The sequence below is a fragment of the Microcaecilia unicolor genome, chromosome 2, assembly GCF_901765095.1.
Source record: "Microcaecilia unicolor chromosome 2, aMicUni1.1, whole genome shotgun sequence".
In the NCBI taxonomy this organism is placed as follows: Eukaryota; Metazoa; Chordata; class Amphibia; order Gymnophiona; family Siphonopidae; genus Microcaecilia; species Microcaecilia unicolor.
Genome location: NC_044032.1, coordinates 337,602,013 through 337,622,096, shown reverse-complemented (window position 1 = coordinate 337,622,096; position 20,084 = coordinate 337,602,013). Strand labels below are relative to the sequence as shown.

The 20,084-nt window shown below is 45.1% G+C and overlaps 1 protein-coding gene across 1 annotated transcript in view; it reads left to right on the top strand.

The window, feature by feature from the left end:
- LOC115463665 (zinc finger protein 184-like) overlaps positions 1–20,084 on the top strand; it is a 63,122-nt gene that overhangs the window by 25,507 nt on the left and 17,531 nt on the right. Inside the window, exons 3-4 of the mRNA XM_030194372.1 lie at positions 7,991–8,104; positions 8,670–8,783. Coding sequence (XP_030050232.1) covers positions 7,991–8,104; positions 8,670–8,783 — 228 coding nt within the window. The remainder of the gene's footprint in view (positions 1–7,990; positions 8,105–8,669; positions 8,784–20,084) is intronic.

Sequence of the window (20,084 nt, the reverse complement as noted above, 5' to 3'; positions counted from 1 at the left end):
GGTATGTGTGCGTCCCCACGGGAATCCCGCCAGAACATCCTCCATCCCCACGGGAATCCCGCATGTCTATTTCCGTCCCCACTGCACTCCCACTGACCCGGAGGGGATTCCCGTGGGGTTCCCGCAAACCCCGTTCCAGTGCAGACCTCTAGTGTGAGTGAGACTAACAAGTTAGTTACTTCCATTAAAGGCCTGGTTGAAGAACCAAACTTTAACCTGCTTCCTGATGTAGAGATAGTCTTGTGTTAAACGGAATTATATTCCATAACCTGTGAGTAGCTATATTTCCTGTACTTCCCAGGCACTATCCAGGTAGTGACTAAATGTTTAGATAGATACAGTAATTGATCCTTATTCAGTTACCTGTTATTTGCCTATTTTCCATCTGTTTTTATAGTTCACTGTTCAATATTTTTTATGACAATAAATCTTTTTTAGTTTACTGACTCTGCTTGTCTGGTCTGACTAAGAATCAGGGATAACTTGAGATTGGGAGACTCGCCCAGATGCGATTGGGACCCAGTCAGTGAGAGGAGGGTTCTAGTGTAGAGCACATGCCCAGGTGCAGGCGGACCTCAGCTGTGCTGGGGATAGGCCCTCTAAGTGACCGCAGGGTTAGCCCCAGGTGAGTTGCTAGGTGTTTAGTGACAGGTATTATATAAATAAAAAAATGTTTTTTGATACTGTATGTTATATTTATTTTACTTATTTATTTGTTTGTTTGTAGCATTTGTATCCCACATTTTCCCACCTATTTGCAGGCTCAATGTGGCTTACATTACGCCGTGATGGCGATCGCCATTTCCGGGTTCAGAATTTCAAATGGTAATACATTTAGTTGTATACACACATGGTAAAGAGGAATACATTGTGGTATTACATACAAATGATTTTGCATCAAGGTGCATACATACATGGTACAGAGGAATGCATTATGGCATTGCATAGAGGTTTCTAAGTGATAAAATGAGTTGCAGCACAAGTTAGGTCGTCGGCTATAGAGATTTCATCTTCAATTTAGGAAATAGATTGGTAGTGCGTATTGTGTAGCTTTCTTTAATAGCAGTGAGGTTAAACAGCCAAGTGACAAGAGTTTGGTTTTGTCTAGTTCGTGTAAAGTCTATTTATTTTGTATATAAGATGGAACATTATGGTAAGCCTTCTTGAACAGGTTCGTTTTCAGTAGTCTACGTTATGTTATGGTATTATGTTTAGAGTTAACTAATGTTAATTAAGACATCCCATGTGAAACTTCCGGTTGGGCTATGGAGGAGTGAGGCAGTGGAGACTCGCTGCTCTGCGGTACCTGTGTAATCAGCAGAAAAAACCAGCATAGCTTTCCCCCGAAATGCAGTCTTACACGTGTGGGAAGAGCGTGGGACATCAGATAGTAGGTGGAGAGGTTGAACCGGAGTGAATGGCTGCCAAATCAGCGAAGAAAGAGAGTCGGGAGAAGAGCCGGATAGCGAAGCCCAAGATGGCGGAAAAAGGTTCGCCGCCTTCCCCGATGCCAAGTTCGCAATGGGCGGCAGTAGAACAAATAATGGATTCAAAGCTCCAGAAGATTTTGGACAAGTTGAAGAGCATGGAGGAGCGGTACGTAGCCATCGCAACAGATACGCAGGCAATGCAGGACTGCGTGGGTCAAGTGGAGGAGGAACTGCATCAGTTTACTATGAAGCAGCCCAAATTCTCAAAGCGCTTGCTAGAGATTGAAGAAAAATTAGAGGACCTAGAAAATCGGTCCCATAGGACTAACCTACGGCTGGTAGGTCTCCCGGAGACTTTGTTAGAAAAGGATATGCAGAAGTTCCTGGAAGCCTGGCTCCCTGAGGCAGCAGCTATACCTGAAATAGCGGGAGATTTTCGGGTGGAACAGGCGCATAGATTGGGCCAACGCACAACAGAAAGAGACCGCCCAAGAGTCACTATACTTCGGGTGTTAAATTATACTCACAAAATGTGAATCCTGCAAGCGCTGCAAGGAGGGAAGCAACTACAATATCAAAATAAAAAAATCCTCTCCTTTCAAGATTATTCTGTAAAGGTGGCAGCAGCTAGACGAGCCTTTGTTCCGGTATGCTCAAGATTGTTCAAGCTCAAGTGCCGCTTTAATCTGCTTTACCCTGCACGTCTGCGGGTGCTGGACAACGGGCGGGTGCTGTATTTTGATCAAGTGGAGCAGGAAGACTTTTTGCTGACAAGATGGCGGCTGCCGGTTCGTCGCCCGCACGTGGCACAGAGTAATAGCCAAGAAGACCCGACAGAATTGAGCCTGACAAGGGAGGTCTGATCGTTCGTCAGATGAAGTGGAGGATTGCTACTGTATGCTCAAACTCAGCAGTATATAGGGAGCGTCACCGAACAGTTTGATTATTTGTTTACAAGAGTTCCTGGATATGGACCATTTTGGAGCGGAATGGTTTTGGGATTGAGGAACGGATACATGGGGGGGGAAGGGGGGGAAGAGGGGGGGGAAGGGATCGAGGGGTGGGTGGGTGGGTGGGGGAGGGATAGATCACTGCTTGAGGATTGGGGGGGAAAAGGAAAGGGGAGTGGATTGGGGCTATGGCTGCTCTTCAAGACGGGAGGGCACAGGCTGGGACGCCTTTCCATTCAGATAGTAACTTTACGCGCAACAGTCCCAGGAGTCCGTAAAGGGGTAGGGTAAGCTGAAGGGCTTAATAATAACTACATGGAATGTAGGGGGTGTCCACTCACCAATTAAACGACATAAAATATTAAAGACGCTCAGGGATAGGGGGACTTCTGTCGCTTTTTTACAGGAGACCCATCTGCCGGCAGAAGAACATGCTAAACTAAAAAAGTGGTGGGTGGGTGACTATCTGGAGGCCCCAGCGGTGGGCGGGAGAGGGGGTGTGGTAATCCTGTTCAAGAAGGGGATGCAGCTTGAAGTTAAGAAGGTGGAGGCAGACCCGGATGGTAGATTTGTGTTGGCCTCCGTGATCCTAGAACATTAGTCGCTATTATTTTATTTTTTTTGTTACATTTGTACCCCGCGCTTTCCCACTCATGGCAGGCTCTATGCGGCAGGCAATGGAGGGTTAAGTGACTTGCCCAGAGTCACAAGGAGCTGCCTGTGCCGGGAATTGAACTCAGTTCCTCAGTTCCCCAGGACCAAAGTCCACCACCCTAACCACTAGGCCACTCCTCCACACATATTATTATGTAACATCTATGCCCCCAATGTATTTGATCGTGGATTTTATGAGAGGGTAATTCGCAAGATTCTAGATTTTGGAGAGATACTGATCATATTGGGGGGAGATTTAAATGATGTGGCAGACCGTAGGCTAGATAGATCTAAGCTGACAGACAGGGAATTGGCTAGGACAATAAGAGGGGTGAGTCAGGTGAGTAGTGCCTTGGGCATCGTGGATGTGTGGAGAACGCTAAATCCGCTGGAGAAAGACTTCACGCATATGTCTAGGGCACACTCTACGATGTCCCGGTTGGATTATTTGTTGATTTCTAGAGAACTTTTAACCCAAGTGGGATCGATTAAGATTGGGCCGATCATGATCTCCGATCACGCATGGGTAGAGATGGCCATGAGGGAAGATGATACAAGTCCTCGAAGGAGTACATGGAGGTTCCCTTTGCAGCTATTCAAAGACAGTCATTTTCTGCCGTATCTGGTAGCTAAGTGGCAGCAGTATCGGGAGACCAGTGCACAGCATAGAGATGATCCTAGTCTATATTGGGAGACCGCTAAAGCGGTCCTTAGGGGGGAGATTATATCTTACATCAGTTTCCAGAAGAAAGTGAGAACAAGGGAAATCCTCCACTTGGAAAAGAGGGTGACTACCCTTAGGCAGCAATACGGCAGGGCTCACTCCCTGAGGGTCCGTACACAACTTTTGAAAGCACAGCAAGCATTGAACGAGTTGCTGCAGGTAGGGGCCCAGAAGTCGTGGGCATATTATACATTTCAGCTCTATAAATACACAAATAAGGGCAGCCATTTAATGGCGAGGCTAGCAAAAGGAGGACTGGGCAGATCAAAAATTTCAACGCTGGTGGATTCTAAGGGGGCCAGGTAGAATGAAGATAAAGCAATTAACAGGGTACTCCAGGAGTTTTTTGCCAAATTGTATAGACCTCACGAACCACCTTTGTTGGACAGTGAGACTTATCTGTCCAGTATGGCGTTACCAAGAATCGAGACAGCGGAGCTAGCAAAGTTGAATGCACCGATAGGAGCTGATGAGATTGAATGGGTAATCAAGCAAAGTGGTTTAGGCAAATCACCAGGCCCGGATGGATTCCTTAATGAGTTCTATAAATTGCTGCAGATGGAGGTAAGCCCGGTCCTGGCTGATGTCTTTAATGGCTATGTCCAACAAAAGAAACTTCCAGAACACTTGAACGCAGCCAGGATAATAGTGTTGTTAAAACCGGGGAAAGCAACTGATTGTCCCGAGTCGTATTGACCAATATCACTGATTAATACGGAGGTAAAGCTCCTTGCAAAAATACTGGCTAATCGGCTGGCAAGAATTATCCCCACTCTGTTGCTTGACCCTCAAGTGGGGTTTACAAGAGGCAGGGTAATAGCAAAAAATATGAGAAGAATCTTGGCTGCATTAGAGACTATTCGATTGGAAAGAAAGCAGGCCTTGCTCATTAGCTTTGACGCAGAAAAAGCGTTTGACCGAGTGGACTGGGGGTTTATGTTTGGGGTCTTGCAGACCTATGGAATAGAAGGGTGGTTCTATCAGGCGTTGAGTGTGCTATATGCAGATCCTAAGGCTCAGGTCTACGCTAATGAGATAGCCTCAGAATGGTTCCCGATTAGAGGGACACGACAAGGGTGTCCATTGTCCCCCTTATTTTTTGTGTTGACCTTGGATCCGTTGCTGCGGGAGATACAGAATAATTCTGACATTAAGGAGGTGGCAATCGGAGAATACTCATTTAAATCGGCTGCTTTCGCAGATGACTTACTCCTCCTAGTCACAGAGCCGCAGCAATCCCTACCGTCACTCATGGAAAGCTTGACGGAGTATGGAGACTTCTCTGGTTTTGGCTTGAACCTTATGAAGTCGGAAGCTCAGGCAAGTTCGGACCAATTAAAGTGGTTCTGGGGGAGGGATTCCCTTTGCGCTGGGCCGATGAGTCGTTCAGATATTTAGGGATCAGGTTACCCATTGATACCACACGGCTCTATGAGCTCAACATTATCAATTTACTGCGGGAGACGAAAGAGAAATTGACACACTGGTCGGCACTGCCTTTAACCCTTTTAGGCCGCATACATCTTTACCGAATGATGATTTTCCCCAAATGGTTGTATTTGTTTCAGACTCTGCCTCTGTGGTTGCTTAGGAAAGATCTGCTGGCGCTGCAGAGGTTAGTGGGGAAATTTTGTTGGGGGAGAAGGAAACCAAAGTTGAGGTGGCCCTACTTGGTGGGGGCACAGAAAAGAGGAGGATTGGGGCTCCCAGATATCCGGCGATATAATCAAGCATGCTTGTTTTGTCACTTGAGGGACTGGATTCTGGGTTCGACCATTTATACGGATCTAGGTCTGGAAAAGGCCTTTTTTTGGCCCTGGCAGCCAGTAGCGCTGCTTCGGTTTCAAGGGGAGACATACCTGAGCATTACCACGGCAGTCTTCTGCTTCACCCACTTTGGTGCTTATGGAGAGCGGTGCTCCCAATGTGGGGGCAAAACTCGGGCAGTAGTGTGTGGCTTCCCTTACAAGGGAATGTACAATTTAGGCCGGGAGATGAGAATGGGACTTTTCATGCTTTGGCTGTAAAGGGAGTAAACAATCTAGAAAGTCTAGTACAAGAGGATGGGACTTTAATGACTTATGTAGAATTTGAAAGACAATGTGGGCAAGGCCTTTCCACATGGTTGGCTTACAGACAACTAGCGCTTTAGGTAAAATCGTTACCGGCGAGCAGTTTGCGGCTGAGGTTTGGTAGGCAACTGAGAGAGTTACTAGAAGGAGAAGCTGCAGGGCAAATTTCGGTCTCATGGTTCCATGGGGCCTTAAATAGGCTAGATCACGAAAAGGATCTGATGAAGGTAGCAGAAAAGTGGAGTGCAGAGTCCGGCAGATGTATTCCAGCGAAGTTGCTGATAGCAGCGCTCCGAACCGGCCCGCAGTTGTTATACAGTGCGGAGTTGCAGGAGTGCAACTATCGGACAGTGTACAGGGCATACTTCTCTCAGAGACAAGCCTTCCTTGCTGGGGCAACCGGGACATTGAATTGTAGGAAATGTAGAAGGGCAGAGGCTACGCTTTACCATGGATTTTGGTCCTGTAGGTAGATCCATTCGTTCTGGATGCGGATTGCTCAATATCTTAGCGAGGTGGTGGGGGTCAGGGTAGTCCTAACCTTTGAGGCGGCTATGTTCAGTACTTTGGGCCAGTGGTCTGTTGGATCTAAGGGTGCTAAACAGTTTTTGAGTAAGGTATGCATATTAGGTAGGAAATATATCTTACTTTATTGGACGCAGGATCACCCGCCTTCCTTCTGCCATTGGAGAAAAAATTACATGAGCTGGTGACATGGGAAGCTAGAGGAGCAGGTGGGTCTCCGGGAAGGCAGCGGAGGTTCTTAGCAGTTTGGGGGCCCTACATAGACACAATTTCTCCTTGGGCGCACAGCCAAATTCTGAACAAATGGCCCAGGGGTAGATAGTCCCCCAATTCCACAGGCAGTGCTTGGGGAAGGGGGGAGGTTTGGGTAGGAGGGGGGGAGCAGGGGTTTGGGCCGGGGAGGGTGGGGAGGGGAGGAACGATGTTATTCAGCTGTTACTGCATGACATAGGGAATTCTAGGTTCTGTAGTGCTATGGCTGTTGCCGTTTATGACCATTGAGGTCTCCGTAATTGGGACCCCTGAAAGGGTTCTAAAATGTTGTCATAGACATAGGAATAGAAGTTGTTCATACACTTCATAGTGTTCAAGGAGATGTAGGTATAGATATAGGAGAACGAACGCTGTTTATATGTTAGTCTTACATATATATTCTTGGTATAGCCAAAATGTATACTGTTTAAGGGAATGCTTTACTGGGACCGTTGATACTAATCTGGTTGACATAGCGGGAATCACAAATAAAGGGGGAAGGGGGAGGGTTAGAGGGGAAGGAAGGCAAAATATTTTTTTAAAAAAAGGATGATGATGGCTTTTGTCATAAAGTTATGCTTTGAATGTTCTGCTGGTGGTCTTTGTGTTTCAAATGGACACTGATGTATTACCATAATCTGTCATCAATAAAAATGTTGAAAATTTAAGACATCCCATGTATGTGATTAGGATGCATATTCATTAGAGATGCCCTGAAACCTGATCTGTTGGTGGCCCTTGAGGACGAAGTGGGAACCAATGAACTAGAGGCTTTATACGTGACCAGCCAGAGGCTGTCTCTGTTTTACCTATGACAAAACTGTCATGGGGTAGAGAAGGGGTGAGTTACCTCTTTGATCCCTACTTGAGACCTGCAACATCTGTGTAAAGGCATCATCATTGCCTTGGTGGTGAATCGCTTCACAAAGGGGGGTTAATAAATCCCAGTTAATCAATCAATAAGTCAGATCTGTACTATAAACATGTTAGACCTCCAGGTAACCAGATGCTCTGATCAAATATTTTCTCTCTCTCTTTCATGTTCTCTAGCTAGAGTTATCTTTAAATCCCAGGATCTGATTTTTCTTTTTTGAATGCTCTTAACATGAAGCTGAGACTCCATCTCCCCAAGAGGTGCATGTTTGCTGAGAATATTGGCACCTACAATGCCCCAATCATGAATAGAAATCACCATACCAGAAACCCTCCAAGGTTTAATCTTAATCAAGTACCAGGCTGCAGTCAGTTATTCTCACTAAGCTTCATCAAAAAAATACACATCCACATGCAAACACTACCTCATCAGAACAAGAAAGAGGTAAAATCCCCAGGGACTTCTACTAATGTAATTTAAAATGTAAATTTCCTACTTGTTATTGACAGGCTATTCAATTCTTAATCCTGATGTTATATTCAAGATTAAAAAGGAAGACGAGAAATATTTCATACAACACTGTGAATGGGAGGGAAAAGAAAACATGAATGACCCAAGCATAAGTAAGTGAATATTTTATTTTCAGATCACAGGAGGTGGGTCTTTAACATCAAAGATGTGGAAACTTAAAAGCTGCTTCCTAATGTAATATTATAAGGCCCTTACAGCCATTTTACTAAGCTGCGTAGGTGCATATGCACACCCAACGCGCACTAATTCAGAGTTACCGCTCGGCTACCATGTGGCCCGTGCGGTAATTTCATTTTTTATGCACGTCTGCTAAGCGCACCAGAAAATATATTTTCTGGCTTGCAGTGAAAATTGGGCGGTAATTCTGGCTTGACGCGCATAGGCGATTACTACACGGTTAACACGAGAGACCTTACCGCGAAGTCAGTGGCTGGTGGTAAGGTCTCAGACCCAAAATGGACATGCGGCAATTTTTATTTTGCTGCACGTACATTCTTGGCAAAAAATTTTAAAAGGTATTTTTTGCAGGTGTGCTGAAAAATGGATCTGCGCACGCCCAAAACCTGCGCCTACACTACTGCAGGCCATTTTTCAGTGCACCTTAGTAAAAGGACCCCTTGGTGAACACTGCTAGACATGTTTGTTTTCTCATCACAGACCTTCCAGTTGTAACGTCTGTGTTCTCACTGTGCATTAAACAAGAGGAAGATCTCCCCTTCATGGATCAGCCTGAATCAGAGACATCTGAACAGATTCACCCACCTATAACAGGCAAGTATAAAATTTACTTTTAATTTACTTATTATTCATATTAATAAAACTGCCTTATGGACTTCAAACAAATGATAGAACAGAGACCATGAAATATAAATAATATTTAACAAGTACAGTCTAGTAAAGACAATAATGGGGGGAAGTTATAAATGTGGGCTACTGTCAAAATGGGTTATTTTACCAGGAGTCATGTTATTTTAGCACAGGGTCTCATTGCTTAAAATGGGACCCTGTGCTAAAATAGCATGACTTGTGTTAAAATAACATGTTTTAATGGTAGCCCACGTTGATAACTCCCCTCTAAATAGCCACCAGACCAAAAAAGATAAATAAAATTGTAATGAAATTTAAGTTCAGTAACATAGTAACATAGTAGATGACGGCAGAAAAAGACCTGCACGGTCCATCCAGTCTGCCCAACAAGACAACTCATGTGTGCTACTTTTGTGTATACCCTACTTTGATTTGTACCTGTGCTCTTCAGGGCACAGACCGTATAAGTCTGCCCAGCACTAGCCCCGCCTCCCAACCACCGGCTCTGGCACAGACCGTATAAGTCTGCCCAGCGCTATCCCTGCCTCCCAGCCTCCAGTCCCGCCTCCCACCACTGGCTCTGGCACAGACCGTATAAGTCTGCCCGCACTATCCCCGCCTCCCAACCTCCAGCCCCGCCTCCCACTACCGGCTCTGCTATCCAATCTCGGTTAAGCTCCTGAGGATCCTTTCCTTCTGAACAGAATTCCTTTATGTTTATCCCACGCATGTTTGAATTCCGTTACCGTTTTCCTCTCCACCACCTCCCGCGGGAGGGCATTCCAAGCATCCACCACTCTCTCCGTGAAGAAATACTTCCTGACATTTTTCTTGAGTCTGCCCCCCTTCAATCTCATTTCATGTCCTCTCGTTCTACCGCCTTCGTATCTCCGGAAAAGGTTCGTTTGCGGATTAATACCTTTCAAATATTTGAACGTCTGTATCATATCACCCCTGTTTCTCCTTTCCTCCAGGGTATACATGTTCAGGGCAGCAAGTCTCTCCTCATACGTCTTGTTACGCAAATCCCATACCATTCTCGTAGCTTTTCTTTGCACCGCTTCGATTCTTTTTACATCCTTAGCAAGTTCAAGACCATATAACAGATACTAGATGAAAATAAAACCCTAAACATTTTAAAACTGATTCAATGGAAACAATTAAAATAAATTCCATACAGTGAAGGCAGATGAGAGTAATCAAGGCTTACAGAGAGAACTTTTTACTCTGGTGTAGTAAGTTTTTCCATTTACTGTGGCTCAACAGCAAATATTAACATATGACAGTGCAAAGGCTGTGTGGTAACTGTTTGGGGTGAGCCCAGCATTGCCTTTCCAGTTACTGCATTGAAAAGTTCTTTATCGCACATTAGGGTCAAGTTGTATAAAGGGTCAGCTAACAGAAGTCTGAAGCCAGAGCACTTAAGCCAGCCATAACATTGGGGTAAATGCGCGTGCCTAAATTCCAGAGATCCAGCAGTAACTTGTAGAATTCCATAAGTTACATGCGAAATTGTGTGCCCCTGCTCAGGCTCTGTTACACCTATCAAAGATATGCATGTACTTCAGAATAGTGTGTATATGGTGGTATTCTGGTCATGTACGTGTGTTTTCAAGCTTTTAGCTTCAAAAGAACCTCTCTATCTTTACCGTTTGCTACTTCTGTACTCTCCATTACGTTCTCAGGAACAAAACTTACTTATTGTTCCAACCTATAAACAAATTCGCCATGAACACATTCATATTTCAATATTTTCGGCTCAAGGCCCACATTTCTGGAATCTCTTACCCACTTCTCTGCTACATCAGAATTCACTATTAACCTTTAAGTCTGAATTTAAGATGTTTCTCGTTCAAGAGGCTTTAAGTTAGATTTTCTGTTCGCAGACCACCCTGTTGTTGTTCCAGAATTACCAAAAGCATCTCTACCGTTTGTTCCTTTCCCCTCTTTTACTTGAAAATATGGAATTCCTTCCCCCTTTCCCCACTCTCAATTTGTCTGTCTATATGCACATTTTATTGTTTTCTTATATTTGAAGGAGTTGTAAGCAGCCTAGATAGTACTCCCAGCTGGTGGATTAGTAAAGTTAAATAAACTTGAAACATAAATGTCGGTGCCTTCATTATAGAATTACCCTGATTATGACTATTTGCAATTGGTGTGGACTCACTTAATGCCTCCTCTTAACAATTCTGTAAATACACTCGTGTTAAGTGCATGAGTGACAGTGTATGGTAAGCAGTGGCATAGCTACAAGGGCAAAGGGGGCCTGGGCCCCCCATATTGGCTCTGGGGCCCCTTGTTTGGCTGGCAGGGGTCCTCAACCCCCACCAGCTGAAGCGTTTGTCCAGCACTGGTCTCCGGCTGTCCACTGCATTGCCTGCCCTGCACTTCCCCTCATGTTGCGTGCATGCTCAATTTCATTAAAACGTGTGTGTACGCTGCCGCAGACCACTCGCTGCTGCTGCCACTTCAGAATGGCTGGTGAGAGTTGCAGCAGCAGCCAATGAGACTTCCTCATGAAGGCATGAAATAATGAAAGATGGAAAATCTAAGAAGCTGCTAACAGCTCTAATTCTGTGAAGGGCACAAAAACCTGCTCTAAGCACTGAAGAAATTTGGGAAGAAAAACTGAGTCTAGAGTCAAGGATGACACCAAGATATTTGAATTGATTGACTGGTTGTATTGCCAGACCAAATAGCGTAGGGGTAATTGCAGGAGAAGTAGCACAGCCAGAAATCCAACAGGCTGTAGTCTTTTGGGGGTTAAGAATCAAATGATGAATCTTTAACCATGAAGCAACTTGATCTAGGCCTGGCTGAAGCAGTAAAATATCGAGATTATCTAGGGTAGTAAAATGGACCAGGAAAATATCATCTGTGTATGAATAAGTACTTATACCTGAAGACTGGATTAACAAAGCAAGAGGGGTCAGAAATAAGTTAAAGTGAGTGGGAGAAAATGTAGAACCTTGAGGAATACCGCATGACACCGAATAAAGTTGAGATTGGTTATCTGATAGTGAAACTCGAAATGTATGATCTGTTAAGAAAGAGGAAAACCATTCAAGTATGGTTCCTGACAAACCATTGACTCTAAGATAAACATAGTAACATAGTAGATGACGGCAGAAAAAGACCTGCACGGTCCATCCAGTCTGCCCAACAAGATAAACTCATATGTGTATACCTTACCTTGATTTGTACCTGCCTTTTTCAGGGCACAGACCGTACAAGTCTGCCCAGCAGTATTTCCCGCCTCCCAAGCACCAGTCCCTCCTCCCGTCTCCGGCTCTGGCAGACCGTATAAGTCTGCCCTCCACTATCCTCGCCTCCCAACTACCAACCTCTCTTCCCCCACCTGCTCCGCCACCCAATTTTGGCTAAGCTTCTGAGGATCCATTCCTACTGCACAGGATTCCTTTATGCACATCCCACGCATGTTTGAATTCCGTTACCGTTTTCATCTCCACCACCTCCCGCGGGAGGGCATTCCAAGCATCCACCACCCTCTCCGTGAAAAAATACTTCCTGACATCTTTTTTGAGTCTGCCTCATTTCATGTCCTCTCGTTCTACCGCCTTCCCATCTCCGGAAAAGATTTTTTTGCGGATTAATACCTTTCAAGTATTTGAACGTCTGTATCATATCACCCCTGTTCCTCCTTTCCTCCAGGGTATACATGTTCAGGTCAGCAAGTCTCTGCTCATATGTCTTGGAACGCAAATCCCATACCATTCTCGTAGCTTTTCTTTGCACCGCTTCCATTTTTTTAACATCCTTCGCGAGGTACGGCCTCCAAAACTGAACACAATACTCCAGGTGGGGCCTCACCAACGACTTGTACAGGGGCATCAACACTTCCTTTCTTCTGCTGATCACACCTCTCTCTATACAGCCTAGCAACCTTCTCGCTACAGCCACCGCCTTGTCACACTGTTTCGTCGCCTTCAGATCCTCGGATACTATCACCCCAAGATCCCTCTCCCCTCAGTACCTATCAGACTCTCCCCGCCTAACACATAAGGCTCTCATGGGTTTCTACTCCCTAAATGCATCACTTTGCATTTCTTCGCATTGAATTTCAATTGCCAAACCTTAGACCATTCTTCTAGCTTCCTCAGATCCCTTTTCATGCTTTCCACTCCCTCCCGGGTGTCCACTCTGTTGCAAATCTTAGTATCATCCGCAAATAGGCAAACTTTACCTTCTAACCCTTCGGCAATGTCACTCACAAATATATTGAACAGAATCGGCCCCAGCACCGATCCCTGAGGCACTCCACTACTCACCTTTCCCTCCTCCGAACGAACTCCATTTACCACCACCCTCTGTCGTCTGTCCGTCAACCAGTTCCTAATCCAGTTCACCACTTCGGGACCTATCTTCAGCCCATCTAGTTTATTTAAGAGCCTCCTGTGGGGAACCATGTCAAAAGCTTTGCTAAAATCTAAGTAGATTACGTCTATAGCACGTCGATGATTCAATTCTCCAGTTACCCAATCAAAGAATTCAATGAGATTCGTTTAGCACGATTTCCCTCTGGTAAAACCATGTTGTCTCGGATCTTGCAACTTATTGGTTTCTAGGAAATTCACTATCCTTTCCTTCAGCATCGCTTCCATTACTTTTCCAATAACCAAAGTGAGGCTTACCAGCCTGTAGTTTCCAGCTTCTTCCCTATCACCACTTTTGTGAAGAGGGACCACCTCCGCCGTTCTCCAGTCCCTCGGAACCTCTCCCGTCTCCAAGGATTTATTAAACAAATCTTTAAGAGGACCCGCCAGAACCTCTCTGAGCTCCCTCAATATTCTGGGATGGATCCCGTCCGGTCCCATGGCTTTGTCCACCTTTAGCTTTCCAAGTTGTTGATACATACTCTCTTCCATGAATGGTGCTATATCCATTCCATTCTCAGGTGTACTTTTGCCAGTCCCTCGCGGTCCTTCTCCAGGATTTTCTTCAGTGAAAACCGAACAAAAGTATCTTTCTAGCAAATTGGCTTTTTCTTCATCATTATCTACATAGTGGTTCGCTGTATCTTTTAGTCTCACAATTCCCTTTTTAGTCCTTCTTCTTTCACATATATCTGAAGAAATTTTTGTCGCCCCTCCTTACATTTCTAGCCATTTGTTCTTCCGCTTGCGCCTTCGCCAGACGTACCTCTCTCTTGGCTTCTTTCAGTTTCATCCGGTATTCCTCCCCGTGTTCCTCTTGAGATTTTCTATATTTCTGGAACGCTAACTCTTTAGCCTTTATTTTCTCAGCCACTTGCTTGGAGAACCATATCGGTTTCCTTTTTCTCTTGCTTTTATTTACTCTCCTTACATAAAGGTCTGTGGCCCTATTTATTACTTCTTTCAGCCTGGACCACTGCCCTTCCACTTCATGTACATCCTCCCAGCCCATCATCTCCTTCCTCAGGTATTCCCCCATTTTACTAAAGTCAGCACGCTTGAAATCCAGGACTTTGAGTTTAGAGTGGCTGCCCTCCACTTCAGCCATTATATCAAACCAAACCGTTTGATGGTCACTGCTTCCCAGGTGTGCACCCACTCGGACATTTGACTCACTATCCCCATTTGTGAGCACCAGATCCAGCATCGCTCCCTCCCTCGTGTGTTCTGTCACCATCTGTTTGAGCAGAGCACTTTGGAAAGCATCCACGATCTCTCTACTTCTTTCCGATTTGGCAGACGGAACCTTCCAATCTACATACGGCAGATTGAAATCTCCCATCAACAGAACCTCTTTTTTCTTTCCTAATTTTTGAATATCTGCGATCAGATCTTTATCTAGTTCCTCTAATTGTGTCAGGAGTCTGTAGACAACACCCACTTGGACCGAGGTTCTATCCTCTCTTTTTAAGGTGATCCATATCGCTTCTTCTTTTCCCCAGGTCCCTGTCATTTCAGTTGCCATGATATCATTCTTCACATACAGAGCTACTCCTCCACCTTTACGACCCTCTCTATCCTTCCTAAATAGATTATAGCCTGGTATGCTTGTATCCCATTCCTGGGAACCGTTGAGCCATGTCTCTGTGATTGCAACAACATCTAAGTCTGCCTCCAACATCAGGGCTTGAAGGTCATGAACTTTATTGCTTAGACTACGAGCATTTGTGGCCATCGCTTTCCATCTATATTTCTTGGTATGTGTTTCAGCATTAGTGATTTGGGGGTGTCTTATCACTTTGGGTACCTTCATGTCTTTTTGTTCCAACTCTATTGCTTTTTCCTCTGCCTCAGTTCTATTTTCAGGAGCATTACAGTGCTGTAATGGAGCAAAAGAATTCTTTAGTGGCAACACTTGTGCGGGCGGATGCTTCTGTGTCACATGACGAAGTCTGCCTGAGCCTACTGTGAACCATCTGTTCTTATGTGGTTTTATTCTTTGAGGGAGTGGTGAGAAGCTATTTTTCTGTGCAGTCCTAGAAGCTGCTTTAATTGTATCCAATTCTCGCATTACTTTACTGAGCTCTTTTTGTAAACTAGATAGCTGAAGACAGATAGGACAAGCTTTAAGTCTCCAGATGATTGGCCTTGAAACTAAAGCACCACAATTATTGCAGAGAATAAAAGTCATCCTGGTTGGTTGAAATGGGTATGAACAGGTGTACTATGTTGGGTTAACAGTCTGCAAGACTGCCTTTGTATGATTGAGTAAGGTAATGAGGTTTGGTGTGTCTATAAATGAGTGGAAAACCCTGGGGTGGGTGGGATGTGGGGAGGGTGGGTGGGATTATAAGTCTCAAAGTGTCAGCTAACTACTGTTGTTCTCAAGGCAATTCTCTAGATGGGGACCAGAATTGGTACAGTCTAATCAAAGAATTTTCAGTTGATTTAACTTTCAAAATTGCCCTAGAATATAAAACTTTCCTTCTTGTGATATAAATCTAAATATTCCCAATATTTATGTTTAATAATTTTTATTGATGACATCGCACAAACAGGAAATAATACAATCTTCTAATCCAAGTACAATGTATATAGCAGTAACCACCTTGAACCAAATCTACACTTGTCTGTGCATCATCTCATTTAACATTTTCCGAAACTACCCACCTCCCTCCCCTTCCCCAACTTATTAGCAAAATATGATGTCCTTATATAGAAATACATCTTGACCTTGAAATTTGTACAAGCAATAAGTCGTATTTCCCATGTGATTGTCCCCCCCTACCCCCCTCCCCTTCCCCTTGTGAGCTGCTTAGATGTTCAAGATATAGCTGCGGCCTCTGGAAGGCAAGGTCAGCCACAACGGTTCCCATTGTATGCGAAATTTCTCACCCGATTCAGTATCCAGTGAGTGGACCCCGCATCTCTCAAGTTTCATCTGATAAAGTAACTGTGTTCTCCAGTAGACCAATGGAGGCTTCGAGTCGGACAGCCAAAACTTCAAAATGGTGGAGATCCCATATAATGTCGCCAAATACACAAAACGCTTGAACCCCTGTGGTGGCAATCCCGAAAATTTGTATTTATAAAACAATAGGAGGGGATCACAGACCACGGTGCACCCCCACATTTGTTGTAATGCTTGAGTGATCTCACCCCAGAACTCCATTACTAAGGGGCACAACCAAAACATGTGACCTATACTTGCCTCCCCTCTACCACACCTAGGACAGGTCCCATCACAGGACTCTATCATACTTGCAGCCCTCTTAGGAGGTATATATGTTCTTAATAAAAATCTGTATAGTCTCTCACACTGTATGACCGACACTTGCAACCTATATAGTTTTTTAATAAAATCCTTGCATATGTCGGTCGTGATTGCAGCTTCCAAATCTGTTGACCACTCTCGGGCCAAGTGCACATAATCTATTTCAGAGGTGGAATCCTTTAATTGCTGGTGATGAAACCTGAGGGGAACTGATAACTGAGCACCCAGTGAGTATGTCTCTGTCAGAGTGTCTATTACATCCTCTGTTAGGTCGGTCCACAACAGGGATGTTATGTAATGTTTCAACTGAAAATGTTCAAAGTAATGTCCCCCCTGTATACCGAATTCCTCCACCAGTGTCTGAAGGGGTTTTATTTTCCCTTCTTCATTAACTACATGTGACAAATAAAGGATACCTCGCGCTGCCCATTGTCTGAAGATGCTGTTACCCTGTCCCGGTGGAAAATCAGGATTATTAATAATAGGTAGCAAAGGAGTGGTTTTTGCCGTAAAGTAATGTTTCCTACACACCCACCGCCATGTATTTCTAAGTGATTGCAACAGGGGGTGCTTCTGAAACGTTAATGTAGGTAATCGGTTGCCTGAGTGTAATAAATAACTGAAATGTATCTCCGGAAAGATAGAAGTCTCAACTTCAGTGACAGAGAACTCCTGGGTACCCCGATACCAATCATTGATATGACGCATCGCACTGGCAATTGATAAATTCCGCACACTCAGGAGTCCCATCCCCCCTTGTTCCCTCGGGGTTGTGATCACTGTCATCGGCAGTCTAGGGCGCTTCCCTTTCCACAAAAACCCCTGAATCTGTCTATCTAGGGCTTTTTCATCCTTTCCTTTCAAGTACAGAGGTAATTGCTGAAAAAGATAAAGCCATCTCGGGGCGATAAGCATATTAAAGACAGCAATACGCCCCCATAGAGATAATGGCAAGGTCTGCCACAAGGATAATCTGTGTTTCGTACTTTCCATCAGTGGACCTACATTAATTCTATACAGGGAGGTCATGTCCCGTGGGATCATTATTCCTAAATACTTTAAAGCCTGATCTGCCCATTGCAGCGGAAAGGTTCCCTGCCACCTCTCACGTACAACGTCATCTACTGCTAAGGCACAAGACTTCTGTAGGTTTAAAGAAAATCCCGATAGTTCACCATATTCTTTCAGAATGTCTAGGGCACTTTGCAGTGAGGGCCGGGGGTCACGCAAAACCAGAAGGATATCATCCGCGTAAGCTAAGGTTTTGACCTCCTCCCCGCCCACCTGTACCCCCTTAATCTCCCCAGACCCATTCAAAAGCCGTATTAGGGGCTCCAACGAGAGATCAAAGAGGAACGGGGACAGAGGACACCCCTGCCTCGTTCCTCGCTTGACGGGGAACCACTCCGATCGATTTCCATTTGCTATGATCTGTGCCCCCAGTCCTGCATAAAGCACCCGAATAATCTGCATGGCCTCTCCCGGGAGTCCCACCCATTCCAGTAACTGTAGCAGGTATCCCCAATTAACATGATCAAATGCCTTTGAGGCGTCTAAACTCACTAGCATAAGGGGGTCATTATTACTTTTGCAGTGTGCCATGGCAAGGAGGATCCTTCGAACGTGTGAAACCGAATGACGTTTGGGTACGAATCCCACTTGTGCGGGGCCTACCAAGACTGGAATATGTTCTGCCAGTCTGTTGGCCAAAATCTTGGCAAGTAGTTTGATATCTACATTGATGAGCGATATTGGGCGGTAGGAATCAGGGTCTGACGCCACTTTCCCAGGCTTTAGTAGCATCGTGATTAGGGCCGTATTTTCATGTTTCGGGAACTCCCCTCTCTCTGTCACTTCCTGAAAGTAATCTAACAAAGTCGGAATCAGAGGCAATTGTAATGCTTTATAAAACTCTCCAGAAAAACCGTCAATCCCCGGCGCCGAATTATGCTTCAAGCCACCAATAGCCCTCTGGAGCTCTCTCGGTTGTATAGCCTGAGCTAATTGCTCCCGAGCCTCTGGTGTGAACTTTGGCATCCCTGTCCTAATTAAGAGTGCCTCTACTGCTTGCTGTGGGGGCGAACTAGTTGAATTATAAAGGTCCCGAAAATGTGTCTGTACAATTTGCAAAATGTCAATTGTTTTATTCCTTAGCTCTCCCTCTTTATTCCTCAGGGCCGTGATGGTACGGTTCCCCGCCCATGGCCGGACTAACTTTGCCAATACACTCCCTTGTCTATTGCCGTATTTGTGTAATCTGTACTTTTGATATATTAGGCCTCTTTGGGTCTGCTCGTGTATTAATGAATTTAAGGTGGCCTGGAGAGCCTCATAATTGTCTCTGTTAACTTGAGTCGGGGAATTTAAGTATGTGCGCCTGGCCCCCCCCAGCCGATCTGACAAGTTAATAATGCTAGCTGCTACTTTCCGTCGTCTCGCTGCTACATAGGAGATAACTTCCCCCCTCATCACAGCTTTTGCTGTGCACCAAAACAAAGTCGGGTCAGATTTATGCTGTTGATTGTGTAATGAGAATTCCTCCCATTTTTGGTGCAAGAACTTCACAAAAGCCACATCTTTAATTAAGTAATTAGGGAATCTCCATGTCCTAGCTGCCCGACTTTCTGTTTGGTCTGCCAACTGGAACCACACTGGGGAGTGGTCTGAAATCAGCTCTTGCTCTATGCCAGCTGCTGTTACATTTGAGAAAAGCGGGCCTGATATAAACAGATAGTCTAAACGGGCCCAGGTCCCATGGGCCCGCAATCGGTGAGTGTAGTCCCTTACCTCTGGAAACAGGGACCTCCAAACATCCACCATCCCGAGATCCGTGGTGAACGATGGAAGGATCCCTCGGTCCCCGTAACCCTCAGCCCCCACGTTCCGACTGTGCAGTCTATGTTTGGGTTCATCAGTGTGTTCATATCCCCAGTAATTATTAAACTCTTATCCCTATAAGGTAACAGGACCCGCAATAGCTCTGAAAAGAAATCTGAAGTAGAGGGGGTGGGTGCATATACAGATAGCAAGAATATTTCAGACCCCTGCAGATTTAGTTTGACTAACAGATAGCGCCCATTATCATCCCGCATTATAACCTCAGATGTACAGGCCAGGTGTTTGCGGTATAAGATCGCTACTCCCCCCTTTCTCTTACCAGATGACACATAGTCCACTTGCCCCACCCAGGCTCTCTGTAACTTCTGATGCTCTGCATCAGAGAGCCTGGTCTCTTGTATGCAGGCTATGTCCACTCCCATCCTCTTCAAATGTGTTAGGATCTTCCTCCGTTTTATTGGGGAGGAAATTCCCCCCACATTCCATGTAACTATTTTATAGTTAGAAGAGCCAACACACAAAATGTTCCATCAGTAGAACCCTAATTGTGTATAAGTCAGTGCCAGGGCCCCAGCCCTTCCCCGGCACCCAATTGTTCCTTTTTACTGTTGTCTTAGGAAACCTGTCTCTTCCCCACCAAGTTAAGATTTCGCAGCTTGTCGCCCCATATTCATAAGTGTAGCAGCCCACAATCCCACCCAACCCACCGCCCGCCCCAAACCCTTTTCCCTGTCTCAACGTAACTTGTTCTGAACA